The sequence below is a fragment of the Fundulus heteroclitus genome, chromosome 17, assembly GCF_011125445.2.
Source record: "Fundulus heteroclitus isolate FHET01 chromosome 17, MU-UCD_Fhet_4.1, whole genome shotgun sequence".
NCBI classification, from domain to species: Eukaryota; Metazoa; Chordata; class Actinopteri; order Cyprinodontiformes; family Fundulidae; genus Fundulus; species Fundulus heteroclitus.
The window spans coordinates 874,324-889,993 of record NC_046377.1 but is presented as its reverse complement, the minus strand read 5'-3'; the positions used below and the strand labels follow the sequence as shown (position 1 = coordinate 889,993).

Genomic DNA, 15,670 nt, shown 5'->3' with positions numbered 1-15,670 from the left:
ATTTACAGTCTGATTAAAAAAGAAAATTTTAATATAGAGAAAATATTTTAAGTATATATGTAAAAATAAAAAGATCACAGAAATCTTTCAAACATAACATACAAGGCTATACATAAACTCAATATCTGTAATAACAAACATGGCTGGAAATGAGCCAGCACACCTTCTTAACCATCATCGTACAACTTGTTGCCTAGTTAACAAACCTCAGCAAATGATGACACAGACTTAAAAAAATAGCATTTTATGATTTTAGTGAAGTTAATTCTCTATATTCAGTGCAGTTATGATGTGTAATCTAAATTCCAAAAGCTAATAATTTATTTTAGAGAACTATAATGTTAAGCTTGCATCAGATAAAAGCAAGCCAAAGTTTTACTAAAACTAAATACACTGTGAGAATCACTGTGATTTCAACTTCTGAACATGAGTATGGAACCATTTTAATCATCTTTACATGGTATAGCCCAGAATAGCCTCTCCATTTATTTTTCAATATTTGTTTTCTTACTAAAGCTGAGGGATGAATGTGAAAATATTACAAGTCTCTATGAGTCACAGACACTCAATATCCAGAAGTTGATAACTATGATCCTTACCTCCATCTGACCTCTGCAAGCCCTGATCACGAATAAGGTCCTGAGAAAAGAAAAGGAAACTGTAAAAAATAAAAAAAAATAAACAAACAAAAACTGCAGAATATCTACTGCTGGTAGTGGAATGTGGTGTCGGTCATGGATGATTGGTTTAATTGAACAAATCATTTGCGTCAAAGCGATTCAAATCACTTCAATAACTCGTTTGTTGATTTCTCAGTTAAGAGCGAGCATGCGGGTCGGGTGGAAATTCTACATTCTGTAACTCACAAAATGTATAATAAAATTCACTCAGTGGGAGACAGTACCATCTCCTGCATAGTAGTTACACTTTTGGAGTGAAATCACTGTCAACCAGATTGTAATTCGTTTACACTGTAACAGCGCCACAGCAAAGAAGAAATCACGTTTGGTTTGCACTCTCAATCACTAGGACAAATAATGGCACCCCCGCTAGGCTAAGCGTAATTTGTTTAGTAATTTTAAAGAAGTTTTTTATACACCAGTAACAGTGACACAAAAGATAAGAGTATCTTTGGTAACACGGTTGAAAATGCAATGGGTACATCCTATGGTCAATATGTAATTACAGAGGGAGTCATAGGTCAGGTGTCTTTTTCATCAGCCAAAGCCTCAAAAACACTACCTGTCAACATGCTAACAAGTTCTTCGAAGTTATTAGAAGAGTAAGGGTCAAAGGACGTTGAACACTTTTTGCCGAAGTTGGAAGAGCAGCGGAGGAGACGACAACCGCAGTCGTTTACCTGCAGATCAGGCAGAGCTAGCACCAGCTAGCATGGATGCTAGCATGTCATCTGTGAGCCACAACGGTAAACATCGAATTAGCAGATTTAACCCAATATGGTTAGTTAACCCTAAATTTAGTGGCTGGCTCTACAAGAACGAGTATGGTAAGAATGTTTGTACTATATGAAAACATTAACACCACTACATGTGCTAATTTTACGTTGACTTAACAGTAAAATGTTGTTAAAGTACTTCTTGATTCTGAGATCGACCAACTCGGAAATACATGCATTAGTGACCATATTTTCAAAAAAATTTACCATTAAGATCGTGATTGCGCCGTTAAAAGTTTTTTTAAAGACTTAAAATAGTCCCTCGGCGACCGCTTGGCTGAAAATCCACAATTTGGGTCGATGACGTAGTTTGTAGGCTTTGCCCAGGCTACGCTACAGAGAGTTCAATGAAGTACACCACGAGAAGTTCAGATGGTGATTCACAAAGTGATGATTTTGACACGAAAGACATCGCAAGCGTCTGTTACGACTCGGGTAAGTCTGAGAAAAACATTTTAGGAGAATTAACGGAATGGTTTGCTAATGTATAATAGGAATTGGTGCTCATAATCGCGGTCATGGCTGACCGTTCAGATGTAAACACGGAAACAACTCGTTGAAGCTTGATTGTCTGGCATCGTTCACTACCTCTCAGCACAGCAGCGCCATGCAGAGAGGTAGTGTAGAGAGCATGTCACTTCTCAGCAGGCTGCTGTGATGACGGCGAGATTTCTCCGCTTCACTGCGCGATCAGTGAGGAGGAGAGGAGAGAATATGGACATTTCAGCTGCCTGAAGACAGCGTTTATTTTTATTTTACAATTTTGTAAACAGCTGCCGATTAAACTGAATGTTACAATCTTGACATGATTATATGAATTGTTTTACCGAGAAACCGATCAGAAGTGCCGTGAAACCCCGCCTCTCTGGCTGCAGCTCCCGACACAGAGGGGAACAGATTTTCACAGGGGAACTGAAATTCGCACAACAGGACTTTTTGGGTTTGGAAATGTGTGTAAAGAGACATTATCCTTGTTGGTATTTGACCAACCATAAGCCACACACTTTTTAGCCATGTTTAATCCGTCTATTTGTCTTTGAGAAAGCGAGTTTGCAACCAGGAAGTATCTTGTTACCATGTCGACAGATCAACGCCTATGCACGAATTACGTCATCGGTCATGCAACATTGTTTTTATGAGCCTTGAGATAAAAAGCCTTAAAAATCCACTTTTTCATTGAATTTTTAACATTTTATTCCTCAGGTCATAATAATATGTGAACTTTCTAACATTTAGCAACTTGTATGATCTCAGAATCAAGAAGTACTTTAAGTTGAACATTATATGTGTTTTTTCTTTTCTCTAGAATTGTGGCTTTTTGGTATATATATATATATATATATATATATATATATATATATCCCAAGTACTCCAATGACCACGGGCACTACTGTTGTCTTCACCTTTCAGGGTCTTTCCATTTCTTCCCTGCAAGGGTTTTTCCTCCCACGATGGTTCTTTCAGTTCCTTCGCTTCCAGCTTCCATTGTCCGAGACATTGATTGAGCGCTTCATCCATCTTCCTGATATATTCTTGGAGCTTGGATGTTTCATCTTCAATGGTGGCTCGGATGCTCACTAGGCCTCTGCCTCCTTCTTTGTGCTTAGTTTATAGCATGTGGATACTGGATCTGGGGAGGAATCCATTATGCATGGTAGCTTTCATGTTTTAACATCAGTGGACTGGGTTTCCTCCTTTGGCCAACTTATTACCCCAGCAGGGTATCTGATAACTGGCAAGGCATACCTGTTTATTGTCCAGACCTTGTTCTTGCCATTGAGCTGGCTTCTCAGAACCTGTCTTACTTGTAGGTATTTTAGCTGCTGCTGCTTTCCTTGTGGCCTCTTCATGGTTGCCATTTATTTTATGGTATTCCAAGGTACTTACAGCTCTCTTCAACATCTGCTATTCTCCCTTCAGGGAGTGCAATTCCTCTGTGTGTATTACCTTCCCTCTCTTTGTCACCATCCGGCCACATTTCTCCAGCCCTAATGACATTCTGATGTCCCTGCTGTAGATCCTGGTGTTGTGGATCAGCAAGTCAATGTCTCACTCACTCTTAGCATATAGCTTGATGTCATCCATGCACAGGAGGTGGCTGATAGTGGCCCCCGTTTCTGAGTCGGTATCCATGGCCAGACTTGATTATTTGGCTGAGGGGCTTCAGGCCTATGCAGAACAGCAGAGGGGACAGACCATCTCCTTGGTATATTCCACATTTGATTGAGTATTTTTGTGCAATTGGCTTGAAGTTGGCTTCAAGAGTGGTTATCCACAGCCTCATCGTGTTTGCTATGAAGGTTTTCAGAGTGCTGTTGGCAGCTTCAAGCATTCCAGGATCCATTTGTGTGGCATTAAATCATAGGCTTAATTGTACTCAATCCCGGCAGTGCATAGGTTTGTTTGTCTGCTTTTGTAGTCTATGGTGACTGTTCTGTCAACCAGCAGCTGGTGTTTGGCTCCTGTGGTGTTTTTACCCAGGCCTCTTTCATGTGTTGATCCATGTGCCCACTTATCTCAGCCGCTATGATGCCTGACAGGAGCTTCCATGTTGTGGAAAGACAGGTTATACGACTATAGTTGATTGGGGTCATCCCCTTCTGGGGTATTTCATTATCAGGACTGTTCTGCCCTTTGTCAGCCACTCATCGTGGGTCCCATTCATCTTCAGTTGATTCATTTGTGTGAGATATATATATATATATATATATATATATATATATATATATATATATATTAGGGCTGGGCAATGATTAAAATATTTAATCGCGATTAATCGCATTGTATTTACAAACTCCAAGAATGAATTCAAAAGTAGTGTAAAGAGCACTTTTATTTTAATGTTCTGCTGCCATATGAACAAAAGTGTTGTAACATTTGTAGCACTTATTTTATACTGGATATTTTCAACCTATCTATTGAATTTAGTGCACTAGTTGATCTTTTCTTCATAAGAGAACAGCAAGCACTGCAGCCAAAATATGGCCTTTTTTGACCTGCTGTATATTAGCCAGTCCCAAAGCTTGATGTATCATGAAACTGTTGACCTTTTGGGTTTTGTGGTTTTTATTTTATTATTACAATTAAATAATAATAATAATAATAATAATAATAATAATAATAATAATAATAATAATAATAATAATAATAATAATAATAATAATAATAATAATGTTATGTTCAGTGTTTTTTTGCTAATCCACCTCTTATATATTTCAATCCTTATGTAATTTTGTCTGTGTTGTGTGGACCTGCCTGTTGCTTTAATCCTATAAATTTCCCCGTCGTGGGATAAAAAAAGGATTAGCTAATGTTATCTTATCTTAAATAACACTTTTTAATATATGTACTGGGTTCTTTCAAGGTCTTAATTACATGTTATGTGTGGGCTCCAGTAACATCCATCCATCCATCCATCCATCCATCCACTGATCTACCTGGATGTTCCATGGAGGACTGAAACGCCTCAGTCAGAGACGTCAGTCTGTGGGTCTGTCAGGGCAGTGAGAGAAGTTTCGTCTCCTCTCTCCGTTTCTGGGGCTCGACGTTTTCATGTTTTTTCACGTGCTTAGATAAATTTGTTGTGTTTCCACTTAAATGAACCGGCTTTTTACAAAACATACAGCTTGATTTCATTTACGGTATTAAAATAAAGCCAAACGGTGCTACTTCCTCTGTTCATGTTTTTTTGCTGCTGCGGTCTCTCTCAGCTGTTTGTTTGTTAAGTTTGTGTGAGAGCTGAGTGGGCGGGCCAGGCTGAGCCTGCGTGCTGATTGGCTGGCGCCGCTGAGCCATGTACGAGAGGGGAGGGGGAGCGGGAGAGTGCTGCCGTGACAGCGCGCTGCAGTCAGCGCGCCTGCTGACTGACACTGACTGAAAGCATGTGAGCAACATGCGTTAATGCGCGATAAAATAAATATCGCCGTTAATAGTCTAATGAATTAACGCGAAATTAACGCGTTAACTTGCCCAGCCCTAATATATATATATATATATATATATATATATATATATATATATATATATATATATATATATATATATATATATATATATATATATATATATATATATATATAATTCATTTCGTAAGATGTCAAAGAGAGGTTTATAAACACTGGAACCAAACCAGAATCTATAATCAGCTATAATAAAGTTTTACTTAAAGTGTAACTCACCCCGATGTTAAGGCATATCCCTGCCCCAGACCCATTTTGGAAAATGACACTAAAGTGGGCGGTTGCAAGAGACAGGGCGGAGTGTGGGGATGAGTGGTGGGAGTTTTGAGCAGTGCTTGTTACTGCAACTGTCAGGAGGAGGCAAAGTGTAGAAACATACAGTGACAAGGCTGACATCTTGTGGTTTTGCCACGGAACAGTCTTTTGAGGTGGAGGATTTTTCATTCCCTAAACGCAGGGCTATGGTGATGAAAGCATGTACCATTTGAGCCAAAAGGAAAATTCAACTGTAACAGCAACTGTTCAATCCTAAGAGGGCAGCACTAATATGGTTTTAAGACAAATATTGCAGAATTAATTAATTAGTTGATTTTGAGGTGAGTTACACTTTAACAATACCGATTACTTTGAGAAAGACATGATTTTGCATATTCAGCTTGTCCAGTATACTCACATCAATGTTGACAGGCTCAATGGTGTTGATATGAACATTGGGAGCAGAGGATGAACGATCTCGCTGACCAAACTGGTTACGGTGGTCCTCCTCACTGGTCCGAAAACTAGTTGGGATGGGGATAGACTTAGACGGAGACACTGTAGTGTGGTATATAGACCTGAAGAAATGAATGAGAAATAGATGAGCTCAACAGAATGCCATCTGCCCTGCTTTTCTATCTAATCTCACAAACATTGGAAATATTGTCGATGTTCAAAAGTAAAAGCTGCAATAGAAATGACATAAAGCTCTCATACAGTATATGTTCAGATGTCCTGAAAACTGCCATTGTTGATTATATGCAAGGTAATATTTGCCCATCTTTGCTGCCTTCCTATACTCAACAGTAAAGTATTGTATAGAATAGACAGTGAAAAATGAGGATTACACCAGTGCAATGCGGTCATTGGTTGAAGTAGGGACAATTACAGTCACATTAGTGACATTTAGCATATTAGGTAAAACACTCCCCTGTGTATCTGTGTCTGAGACATGGTTGGATAGGTTTTGGGAACAGTATCAGCTGCTGACTCCTAAGTATCAATCTGAGCTAAAGAAAAGCTTACCCAGTGGAGTCTGATGGGGGAAGAGATTGACAGAGCTCAGACACAGGAGTTGTTCCCTCAGAGGAGACCTCTTCTTGGCTGAACGGGTGATGTTCAAAAAACTTTGATACAAGCAACAAGCTGCAGAACAAACACATTAAGATTAAATCATTTTTACAATTAATTTTAAACCTCTACAGACGTGTGCTCAGAAGGGGAGCGATGATACTGTTCAGCTCGATGTATACTGTATCAGGGAACAGGAAAACATGTAGATACACTATGAAAAGGCCAGTCAGACTTTTACTGTTTCTAAAAATAAGACCACAGCACCATCATGTGGGCCACATGATAGGAGTTTTACAATGTTAACTCCAGGATGTTATATCAAAAAATAAAAGTACATAATAATGTAATATTATGAACCACATACCTTTATATTATGCTCTGTGTAAAAACATAGTTATAATTTATATTTAAAATGACATTCATTTACACACATGTTAAAAAAAAGAAAGTCCACCCTCTAAGCTTTATGTGTCAAGACCTAAAATTAATGTGGCCTTTTCAAGGTTCTAAAATTATACATACAGGGCTCAGCTGTCAGACAGGTGGCTTCAAATTGACAGTAAAAAACGGTTGTATGCAAAGGAATCCAAACTGGTTACAGTGCTAACATCTCTAATGCACAGCCTTGGTGCAGTCACTAAAAAACCGATGCTACTGGTCCACCAACTCATAAGCTGGGGACACTACATGACTTTTATGGTTGTGATCATAGACTAGATTTATCAGGATTTATCAACCCAACTTTTGAAAGCCTTTTACATCAGACCTGTTGCAGTCTGATGGAAAAGGTCCCATTTATTACTTAGGTAGAAGTATAAATACTAGGTTTAAAAACATTTCTGTAGAAGTTAAAATATCAACTTAAGTTTTTTTACTCAAGTAAAAGTTTGAAAGTACTGATTTCAAAACATAAGGAAAAGTAATAAAGGATAGAAAATTAGATCTCTGTGAAAACTGCAGGCCTGTAAAAACTCTCACCAATTCCTCCCCAATTGGCAAGGATTTGTCAGAGTTTTGCAGGTATCTGAAGATGATGTAATAACCTGCCTTGAACAAGCAAATAAATCAGTGTCACATCTCTCTCTCTCTCATTTGCAAATAGCCCTATTTTGTGTTCCTCTCCATTAACTATAACTCCTTTAATTTCTTCTTCTTGCCTTACCTCCTGTGCCAAAGGCTCTATGAAGAGGGCAAACAAAATAGACGACAGGCAGCACCCCTGCCTAGTTTATCTCTGTATGTTGAAGTTGTTAGTCAGGCTTCCATTTATTTAGATTCTCGCAGCGGGGTGGTGGTATAATGTCTTTATACACTGCATTGATTACTGAAACCAAATCATTCTAGTGTTGTACATAGAAATTCCCAATTTACCGAATCAAATGCTTTTTCTGCATCTACACACTTATTAGTATGGTACTTTGTTTTTTTCTGTTGTGGTTGATCTACTATATTAAGGACTCTAATATTGTCATGAGTTTGACGTCCTCTCATAAATCCCGTTTGATCCTCCTCTATCAATTCTGCTATAGAACTATTTCATATTTTTGAAATGATTATTGTATATAGTTTATAATCTACATTTAATAAGGAAACTGGTCTATAATTACCACAGTGTTCCTTATCTCTTCCTTGTTTTGGAATGACTGAGATCGTGGCTTTTGTCCAATTGAAAGAAGCTGTAAGCAATGGAGTCAAATCTTCTTTGAACACCTTACACCACTCTGCTGGGTATCCACACTCACCGTGTGTGAGCCAGACTTAAGACCCAAAGTAAGTTATGTAACCATATTCTTTCTTCTGAGATAAGGCTTTCTCCAGGTAACATTTCTAAAATAATCATGTTTATTAAATCCATTTTTAATCATCCTTACCCTTACATAAACACTGCCCAAAATGGAGGACTTGGCTTTTTTGCAGTTCCTCTGACTTTGGAGAGTATTTACTGGAGCACCAAGCATACAATGGCTACAATGAAAGCAATAAGGGTGAAATTAGATTTTCCAAACGCACTTTTTCCATTTATAAAGCTCAACATTCCTCCTGGTTCTGACTGGGAGCAGTGTATTTCCACAAATGGCAATAGGACCACTGGGACCTTTAATTTTTTTCACAGATTATTTAACTCATATCTTATTGTCTTACTGTTAAAATTGTCACATAGTAACAATTTTAACAAATATGTGAAAAATACATTCATACTAAAGTTGCCTACTGCAGCTTTAATACCACTCACACCCAAGGTCACTCAAATGTGGAGCGTGCCATTGGCTTCTGAAAATGCCAGGGGCAGTATTTGATTCGTCAGGGGAGGAGGGGGACTCTTGGACCCCCATCCCTCCTTGCCTCCTTCCCTCCTCCTTCCCTCCTCCAACAAAAGAGAAATTTCAACATGGAGCATAGTCCATCCAACGTTTAAGACAACCATAAAGTTCACTATTTAACACGTTTTTTTTTTAAATATGTGATCATCATATGTGCTTTTACCAGGAATAAAGGCCTATCTGCGAATTTCTTCAATTTTGTTTTGCTTTTCCTTCATGGTTGCTATTGTTAATCATGAAACAACAATGATCAGCTGACTTATTTAAATACAAATTGGCATACACAAGGTGATTTGCATTAACCATTTATGGTTAAATATAGGCATGTAGAGGGCATATCTTGTGGTGGAATCTCGGACGCAGACGTTCAGGTGCAGCAGTGAAATTGCTTGCTGGTGTGCATGTGCCTGGTTTAATAAATCAGGTTTGTTTCTTTGACGTACAAAAGTACAGATCCTATCAACGCAATGTTTTATAATTGAGACCCCAGATCATTTTATTTTGTCCTGATTTGTAAGACCTTATAAACGACAGAGGGTTATTAATTAAATTTCGAGAGAACCTTCTTTTTTTAACCTCTGTAGGGCATGACAAAAAACATTGACTGCCTGTGCAGCTGCGGAGTTGATTATGTCTACTGTTATTGTTTTTCTTTTTCTGGGACCTGGGAAATTTCCAGCAGACATTAGATGGTGAAAACTGTGATGCAACATCTTTCATAAAAAAACTGGTATATAAGGGACAGCATAGTTTTGAATGGAAGAGGTTAGATCAGACCTGACCTTTTCCAAGGACTGTGTCCCTGCTATTCTCCCCATGACAACACAATAAATTCTGACTGATAAAAAAATAAAAATAAATGACCAATCTCTGCCTTGGTATTTAAGAAAAGCAATGAGAGAGTTTTTCTTTCCAGCTACAGGGTGTGCTTTGTTTTGACAATTACTTATATTGGAACATAATACATGTTTTTGTACTAAGCAAGAAGAGAAGGTCTAGCATCCAAGGTACATTAGCACAGAGCCATCATAGTGCAAAAGAGCTTTCTTACTAATATTACTGATGAGCGTGTAAGGAGTTATTAAAACACGGGCATCATGACCGCATGTCTGATTAAATTGAAAGGTAAAGTTCCAAGCTGGTCAGCTGGATGAACCCTACATGTCTGGGACTTACTCTAGCTGGTCATAGTTGACACACATGAGAGGAACCTCTGTGCTGCAGCGCTGGTGGAACTTGTAGCCACAGGTCTGACAGCGAAAACCCTGGAAGAGCAGCTTTCTGCAGAAATCACAGAAGGCCAAGGTGAAGAAGGTCTTCCTCACCTGCCAAACACATAAACACACAATCAGAGACATGTCGGTCCAAAACACGGTGAGGTTAGCTTCTTTCTCGACAGGGAGTTTTCAGTACAGCTTGACTGTTAAACCAGTTGGTAATACCACAGCAGTAAAAGCACTAGCTTTCAGTTAAACAAAATTAAATTACATTTTCATATGGACTTGATAAAGTCCAGATTATGGCATCATCTCTGAGGTCCATTGATTTAAACTTTAGCTGCTCAGGTGTGTTAACTCTCTGTTTGTTTGTGTGTATGTGTGTGTGTGTGTGTGTGTTAGAAGGTACAGCAGGAGGCAGCTATTGGCTTTCCAAAGTAAAATAACAAATACACTTTTTAAATTACAAAAAAATACAAACTAAACAATAAGATAATGCATAGCCTCTAAAAGCTATTATATTGGAAACAGAAACAGTTAACATTTGGCATTTTGTAAAGTTTAGTGGCTTCACAAATCGGGTAAAATGGTGCTCAAAAATCATGATTCAGAACACACTTATGCAACATATTGATACTTGCATTATATTAACATTCAACAGCAAATTAATAAAGTAGTAGTTGAGGACCAAAGCGTCTCCCAGAATGTTGAGACAATTGCTTTCACTGCTGTGGTGTAGAACACCCACACATATCCAGGGTAGAAATCAGAGGACGGCAGAGATATCTCCAGCTGTTATTTGAATAGTAACCTGGTGCATTACTAAAAATTCCCCTCCTGGTGTGGAGCGTGAGACATCTTCATGTTCCCAAATAGAGGAGCTTAGTAGTAGCTGGGAATTGTCTTTGCGTTGTGTTGGTGTCACTTTTTAAAGTTGCACACCAGAACATTGCATTGTGCACTTGGTTAAGCAGAAAAAACACTCTGCATGTGTTCAGGTACATTAATATACGTGCATAAATTTGGAAACTTACAAAGTTATGTGTGGTGAGCGGCACATTCTCCAACACTTCCACATGGAGCTCCTCTCCAGTCAGCCAGGAGATGTCTGTGTCCCAGCCAATAGGCTTCTTCTCTCTAAAACAGGAAGTGTAGAGTAAAACAGCTGCTGGTTTACCCACCAGCAAAAAAGCACGACAGTTTTCAGAAGAAAAAAACAGAACATCCTGCTGCATTAGTATTGCTGTTCACTTCTATCCCAAGCAAGTGTACTGGAAGTCTCCACTGATGCAAACAAACCATCAATTTTGTAATTCACTGTACCCTGCAAGACTACTCACATGCACAATTTTGAAATGTATCTAATTTCAAATGTAGGTTTTTCATCTTAATACAGGCATGTCCAAAGTGCAGCCCGAGGCCATTTGTGGCCCCTGTACTGATTTTGGGTGCCCCCCCAACTGCATTTCAAGAACGATTTGGTGGCTGATGCAGATAGAAGGTTTTAGTTTTTAATTAGGGCAATATTATTACAGAAATGTTAAAATCCTACAATTAAAAATGTTAAGGACAACACAAAGTATTCATCTTTTAAAAACACAATTTTGAAATTCTCTTCAATTTCATTGTGACATCTATCTAATGATATTTAATTACTCGTTACTTGGGTGCATTAAAATCTGCTTTGAGTTAAATTATTAAAATTGGCTAATATCAGCAAGTGTTTTCAAAACTGAGCCAAATACTGTTGTTATAGTGCAAAACCAAAAAGAGTAAAGATTATTATTAGAGTCAAATTAAAAAATAAAAAAATAATTTGGATGACAAGTGGGCAAAATCCTTTTTTAAATGTTGGATCTACAATGATTTACACATTCATTTGCTAAAAAAAAATCTGACTTATTTAAAATTATCATATTGTGTACAGCAGGTAAAAAAATATATGCATATATATTTTTGGTTTAAAATGTTTTTTTAATTTTTTGGCCCTCGAGTTCCTTTGACTTGACAATTTTGGCCCATCTAAAAGTTGTGTGTTTGTGTTACATGTTAAAGGTTTGTGAATGTGACTAAACCTCTGTTTGTCTGTATGAAAGTTGAACGCCACAGATTTGAAAATGTTTATTTGTGTCAAGAGAACTGCAGCACATACATTTCGGAGATCATCTGGCAAAGAAGCAAAGATTTAGCTAAAAGTTTGAATAAAATAAAAAATAATGTGTGGCATTCCACATTATATCTCCGGCCCAAAATTAAATAAATACATGGAAAGGTTAACATGGCTTGACCCAAAAATAATTCAGGTTAGTTCAAAATAATTAGAAGCGAGGGTAAGCGGTAAACAAGGGTTCATTTGGTTTACTGTCAGACAAATAACGTTCCTGAAGCGTTGAGGCTGTATTCAGGTAAAAACTCAGTATTTCAGTCTAAAATTGCACAGAGGTTATGATTAAAAAAAGATTCATTTTTAATGAATCTATTTTGTTATTTCAACTTGTCAAACTTAACTGTAAAAATACCAGATTGGAGGCTGGTATAATGTACTCATTTGGATATTATTAGAATTAAAATAGCAAAGAAAAACAAACCAGAGATTTAGCCTTAGGTAAAATAAAAAAACAGAATAGGAAATTGCTTGTAGCAATAAGGATTCATCACAAACAAGTCCATTTAAAAGAAGGCATAAAATAGACTCTTAGAAGCAATATTTGAGAGGATTAATAGGTTATGAGAAATTAAGAGCAAGGCTCATTGTAGTTTAGATTTTAATAAAATGTGTAGAACGCAGGTGAAATTAATGCTTTAACTTTAATCAACAGTGTATGAAATTGATTTAAATATGTTGTGCATTTTTTGAGGGAAGCCTTTTGGCAGAATTTTAACCCAACTAAAAGAGGAAATTTGATGGGCTGCAGTCTCTCTCTCAAACACATACTTGTACAAATTCTTGTAAAATGGAGGTAGAAAAACTCATTCTAAAAAAATGACCCATAGTGTGTGTGTGTGTGTGTGTGGGGGGGATAAGGATCTTGTTCAGTTTGTAGGAGCAGAACCAGGTACTTTCAGTCTTCGCAAGCGCGCTGCTCTAACCACGAGGCCACCACCCCCCCCCCATCTGCTCTAACAATGAAGAAAATTGTTTCCCCCTGGGATCATTAAAGTTTGTCTGAATCTGAATCTAAAATTTCGTAGCGTTCTCCTGCAAATCCTTCCTTATTATTTTTAAGTTCAGTAATAATTTTTATTTTTTTTATTTCGGTTTCTACTTTTATAATGTGTATAATTTATGTAGTATTAACTTTTAAGTCTCGCATCCTTGTAATGGAAAACAGCGGATAAGATAACACTTGAGAGCTAAAAAACCTTCATGAAGTATGAACCAAAGATTTAGTTGCTTATTTTTAGAATGCTTCTTTCTGCTTCTATTTCCCTGTCAATTCGTTTGCTGATACACTGAAACTACTACTGAGGGCAAATAAAATGAGCTGCTGGAACAGGGGAAAACCTTGGAGTTTACGGACTGCCAAAACTGGACTCTATTTTCCCTGAACTGCAGCGGACAACTAAGGCTGTGATATCCCACCTTCTAAGGCCTAAGAGGTGGAGGAGAAACCGTAAACAAAAGCGGGGCAAGCGGAGAGGACTGCACGCTAGGCTAACCCATACAGACTGGCTCTGCCCGGCCTCCTCCTGGCCAACGTTAAATCACTTGCCAACAAACTGGACAAGATCTGGCTGAGGAGCAACTCAAGTAAGATGGACAGCTGCAGAGCAATATTCACCGAGATGTGGCTGGACAACAACGTCCCTGACGCTCCAGTGAAGCTAGCAGCTTGCTTCGAACTAACAGGACTACAGCTGCAGCGAAAAGGTTTGGCACTGTATATTATTAACGTGATGCACAGCAATAAAAATCAGAACCTTCTGATCCCCAGATATTACTGATCAGGAATATCTGGCAGTAAAGTGCAGACTAAACTGGTCAGAGAACTTGGCCTTGCTAATATCACTGCAGCCTACATGCAGCCAAATTAGCCCTGGAGGAGCGCTACTGTTTCATCAGCAGCCGAATGAACACTAGAGGCAGCTGTGATCGTGACTGGAGATGCTAATCACGTTGAATTAAAAAGCTGTGCTCCACAAATCTATAGAGTTTCAGACCAGAGACCAGAGTACATGAGACAAGGACAATTACAACATTGCAGGATCAACCCGATCCTCAACACCAGCAAGACTAAGGTCATAGTGGACTACAGGAGGTCCTGGAAGACTGAACATGCTCCTCTCTGCATTCTCCTGACCTGAGAACACCTCTGGTGTTCTATACTCTCTACTCAGCTGCTCATAAACCTTTATAGAGCCAACACTGAAACCATCCTGTGTCTCAGCGTGACAGTGTAGTATGGAGAGCTACATGGCACAGGAGAGGAAGGATTTAGCAGGGGTGGTGAGGACAGAACAGGGGATTATGAGATGCAGTCTACAAGATCTAGACATGGTTTATACTGCAAGAGTCCAGAAGGGGGTCAGACGCATTATCACAGATCCCCCCCACCTGGGCAATTTTAGTCCCACTTCCATCAGGAAAACAATTCAGGGGCATTATATCAAAAACTAATACACATAAAAACTAATAAAAGCTGCGGAGGGAACCATCCCCTGCTGAGAATCAAATACACCACCAGGCCAGTTCATAGCCTGTTACAAGTTTTCAAGAGAGGGTACCCATCTGCAGACACTCCAGTCAGTCATGGAGCTCTGCAGCCATATTTCAAATCCACACCGGTCCACACGGGAAGTATGCAAAAATGCCTTTCTGTTCGCACTGACAGGTGTGCGGTGGGAGCCTGCTGGAAAAGAAACGGCTCTAGGTGCTCAACTAGCTAAGCAAACATTTTACCATCCATTACGCCGCTTCGTCTCACCATCAGAAAGTGTGGGAATTGTAGGAATTTGCCACAAGAAATGTAGGTAATAGTACGCTCGACTACGATGGGGGGGGGGACTACAAACGCAGAGGCGTGTTAGTCCTGAGTGCACATAATGGACCTGTGCCAGGTTCTGAGAGTGGTCGAGGCGTAATTGCTTTACATAATTAAGCTACAGGCTCAGCAGCTCATGCCGTTTGTGTTCCTAAGTAACAGGATGAGAGAACGGGAGGAAATTATCATCATCCCTCAAAGTTTTGGGCTGCCCAGCACTTCTGCCCTATACTCATGTGCATTAAGTTCACTTTTCACCGATCTGAATTACATGATTGGAACAAGTGTGTTGTGCAATTAGTTATGTTTTTAAGTTATTTAATGTTTATTAAATAACTCTCACTCTGTTAGGTATTGTCCGGTGAATGTTGGCTCAATCAGCTGATATTACGACAATAGTTGAAAG

General features: G+C 38.7%; 1 protein-coding gene across 1 annotated transcript in view; it reads right to left on the bottom strand.

The window, feature by feature from the left end:
- braf (B-Raf proto-oncogene, serine/threonine kinase) overlaps positions 1 to 15,670 on the bottom strand; it is a 67,474-nt gene that overhangs the window by 23,300 nt on the left and 28,504 nt on the right. Inside the window, exons 5-9 of the mRNA XM_012851492.3 lie at positions 11,317 to 11,419; positions 10,242 to 10,390; positions 6,697 to 6,816; positions 6,089 to 6,248; positions 600 to 639 (exon numbers count right to left, since the gene is read on the bottom strand). Of these exons, the coding sequence (XP_012706946.2) occupies positions 600 to 639; positions 6,089 to 6,248; positions 6,697 to 6,816; positions 10,242 to 10,390; positions 11,317 to 11,419 (572 nt within the window). The remainder of the gene's footprint in view (positions 1 to 599; positions 640 to 6,088; positions 6,249 to 6,696; positions 6,817 to 10,241; positions 10,391 to 11,316; positions 11,420 to 15,670) is intronic.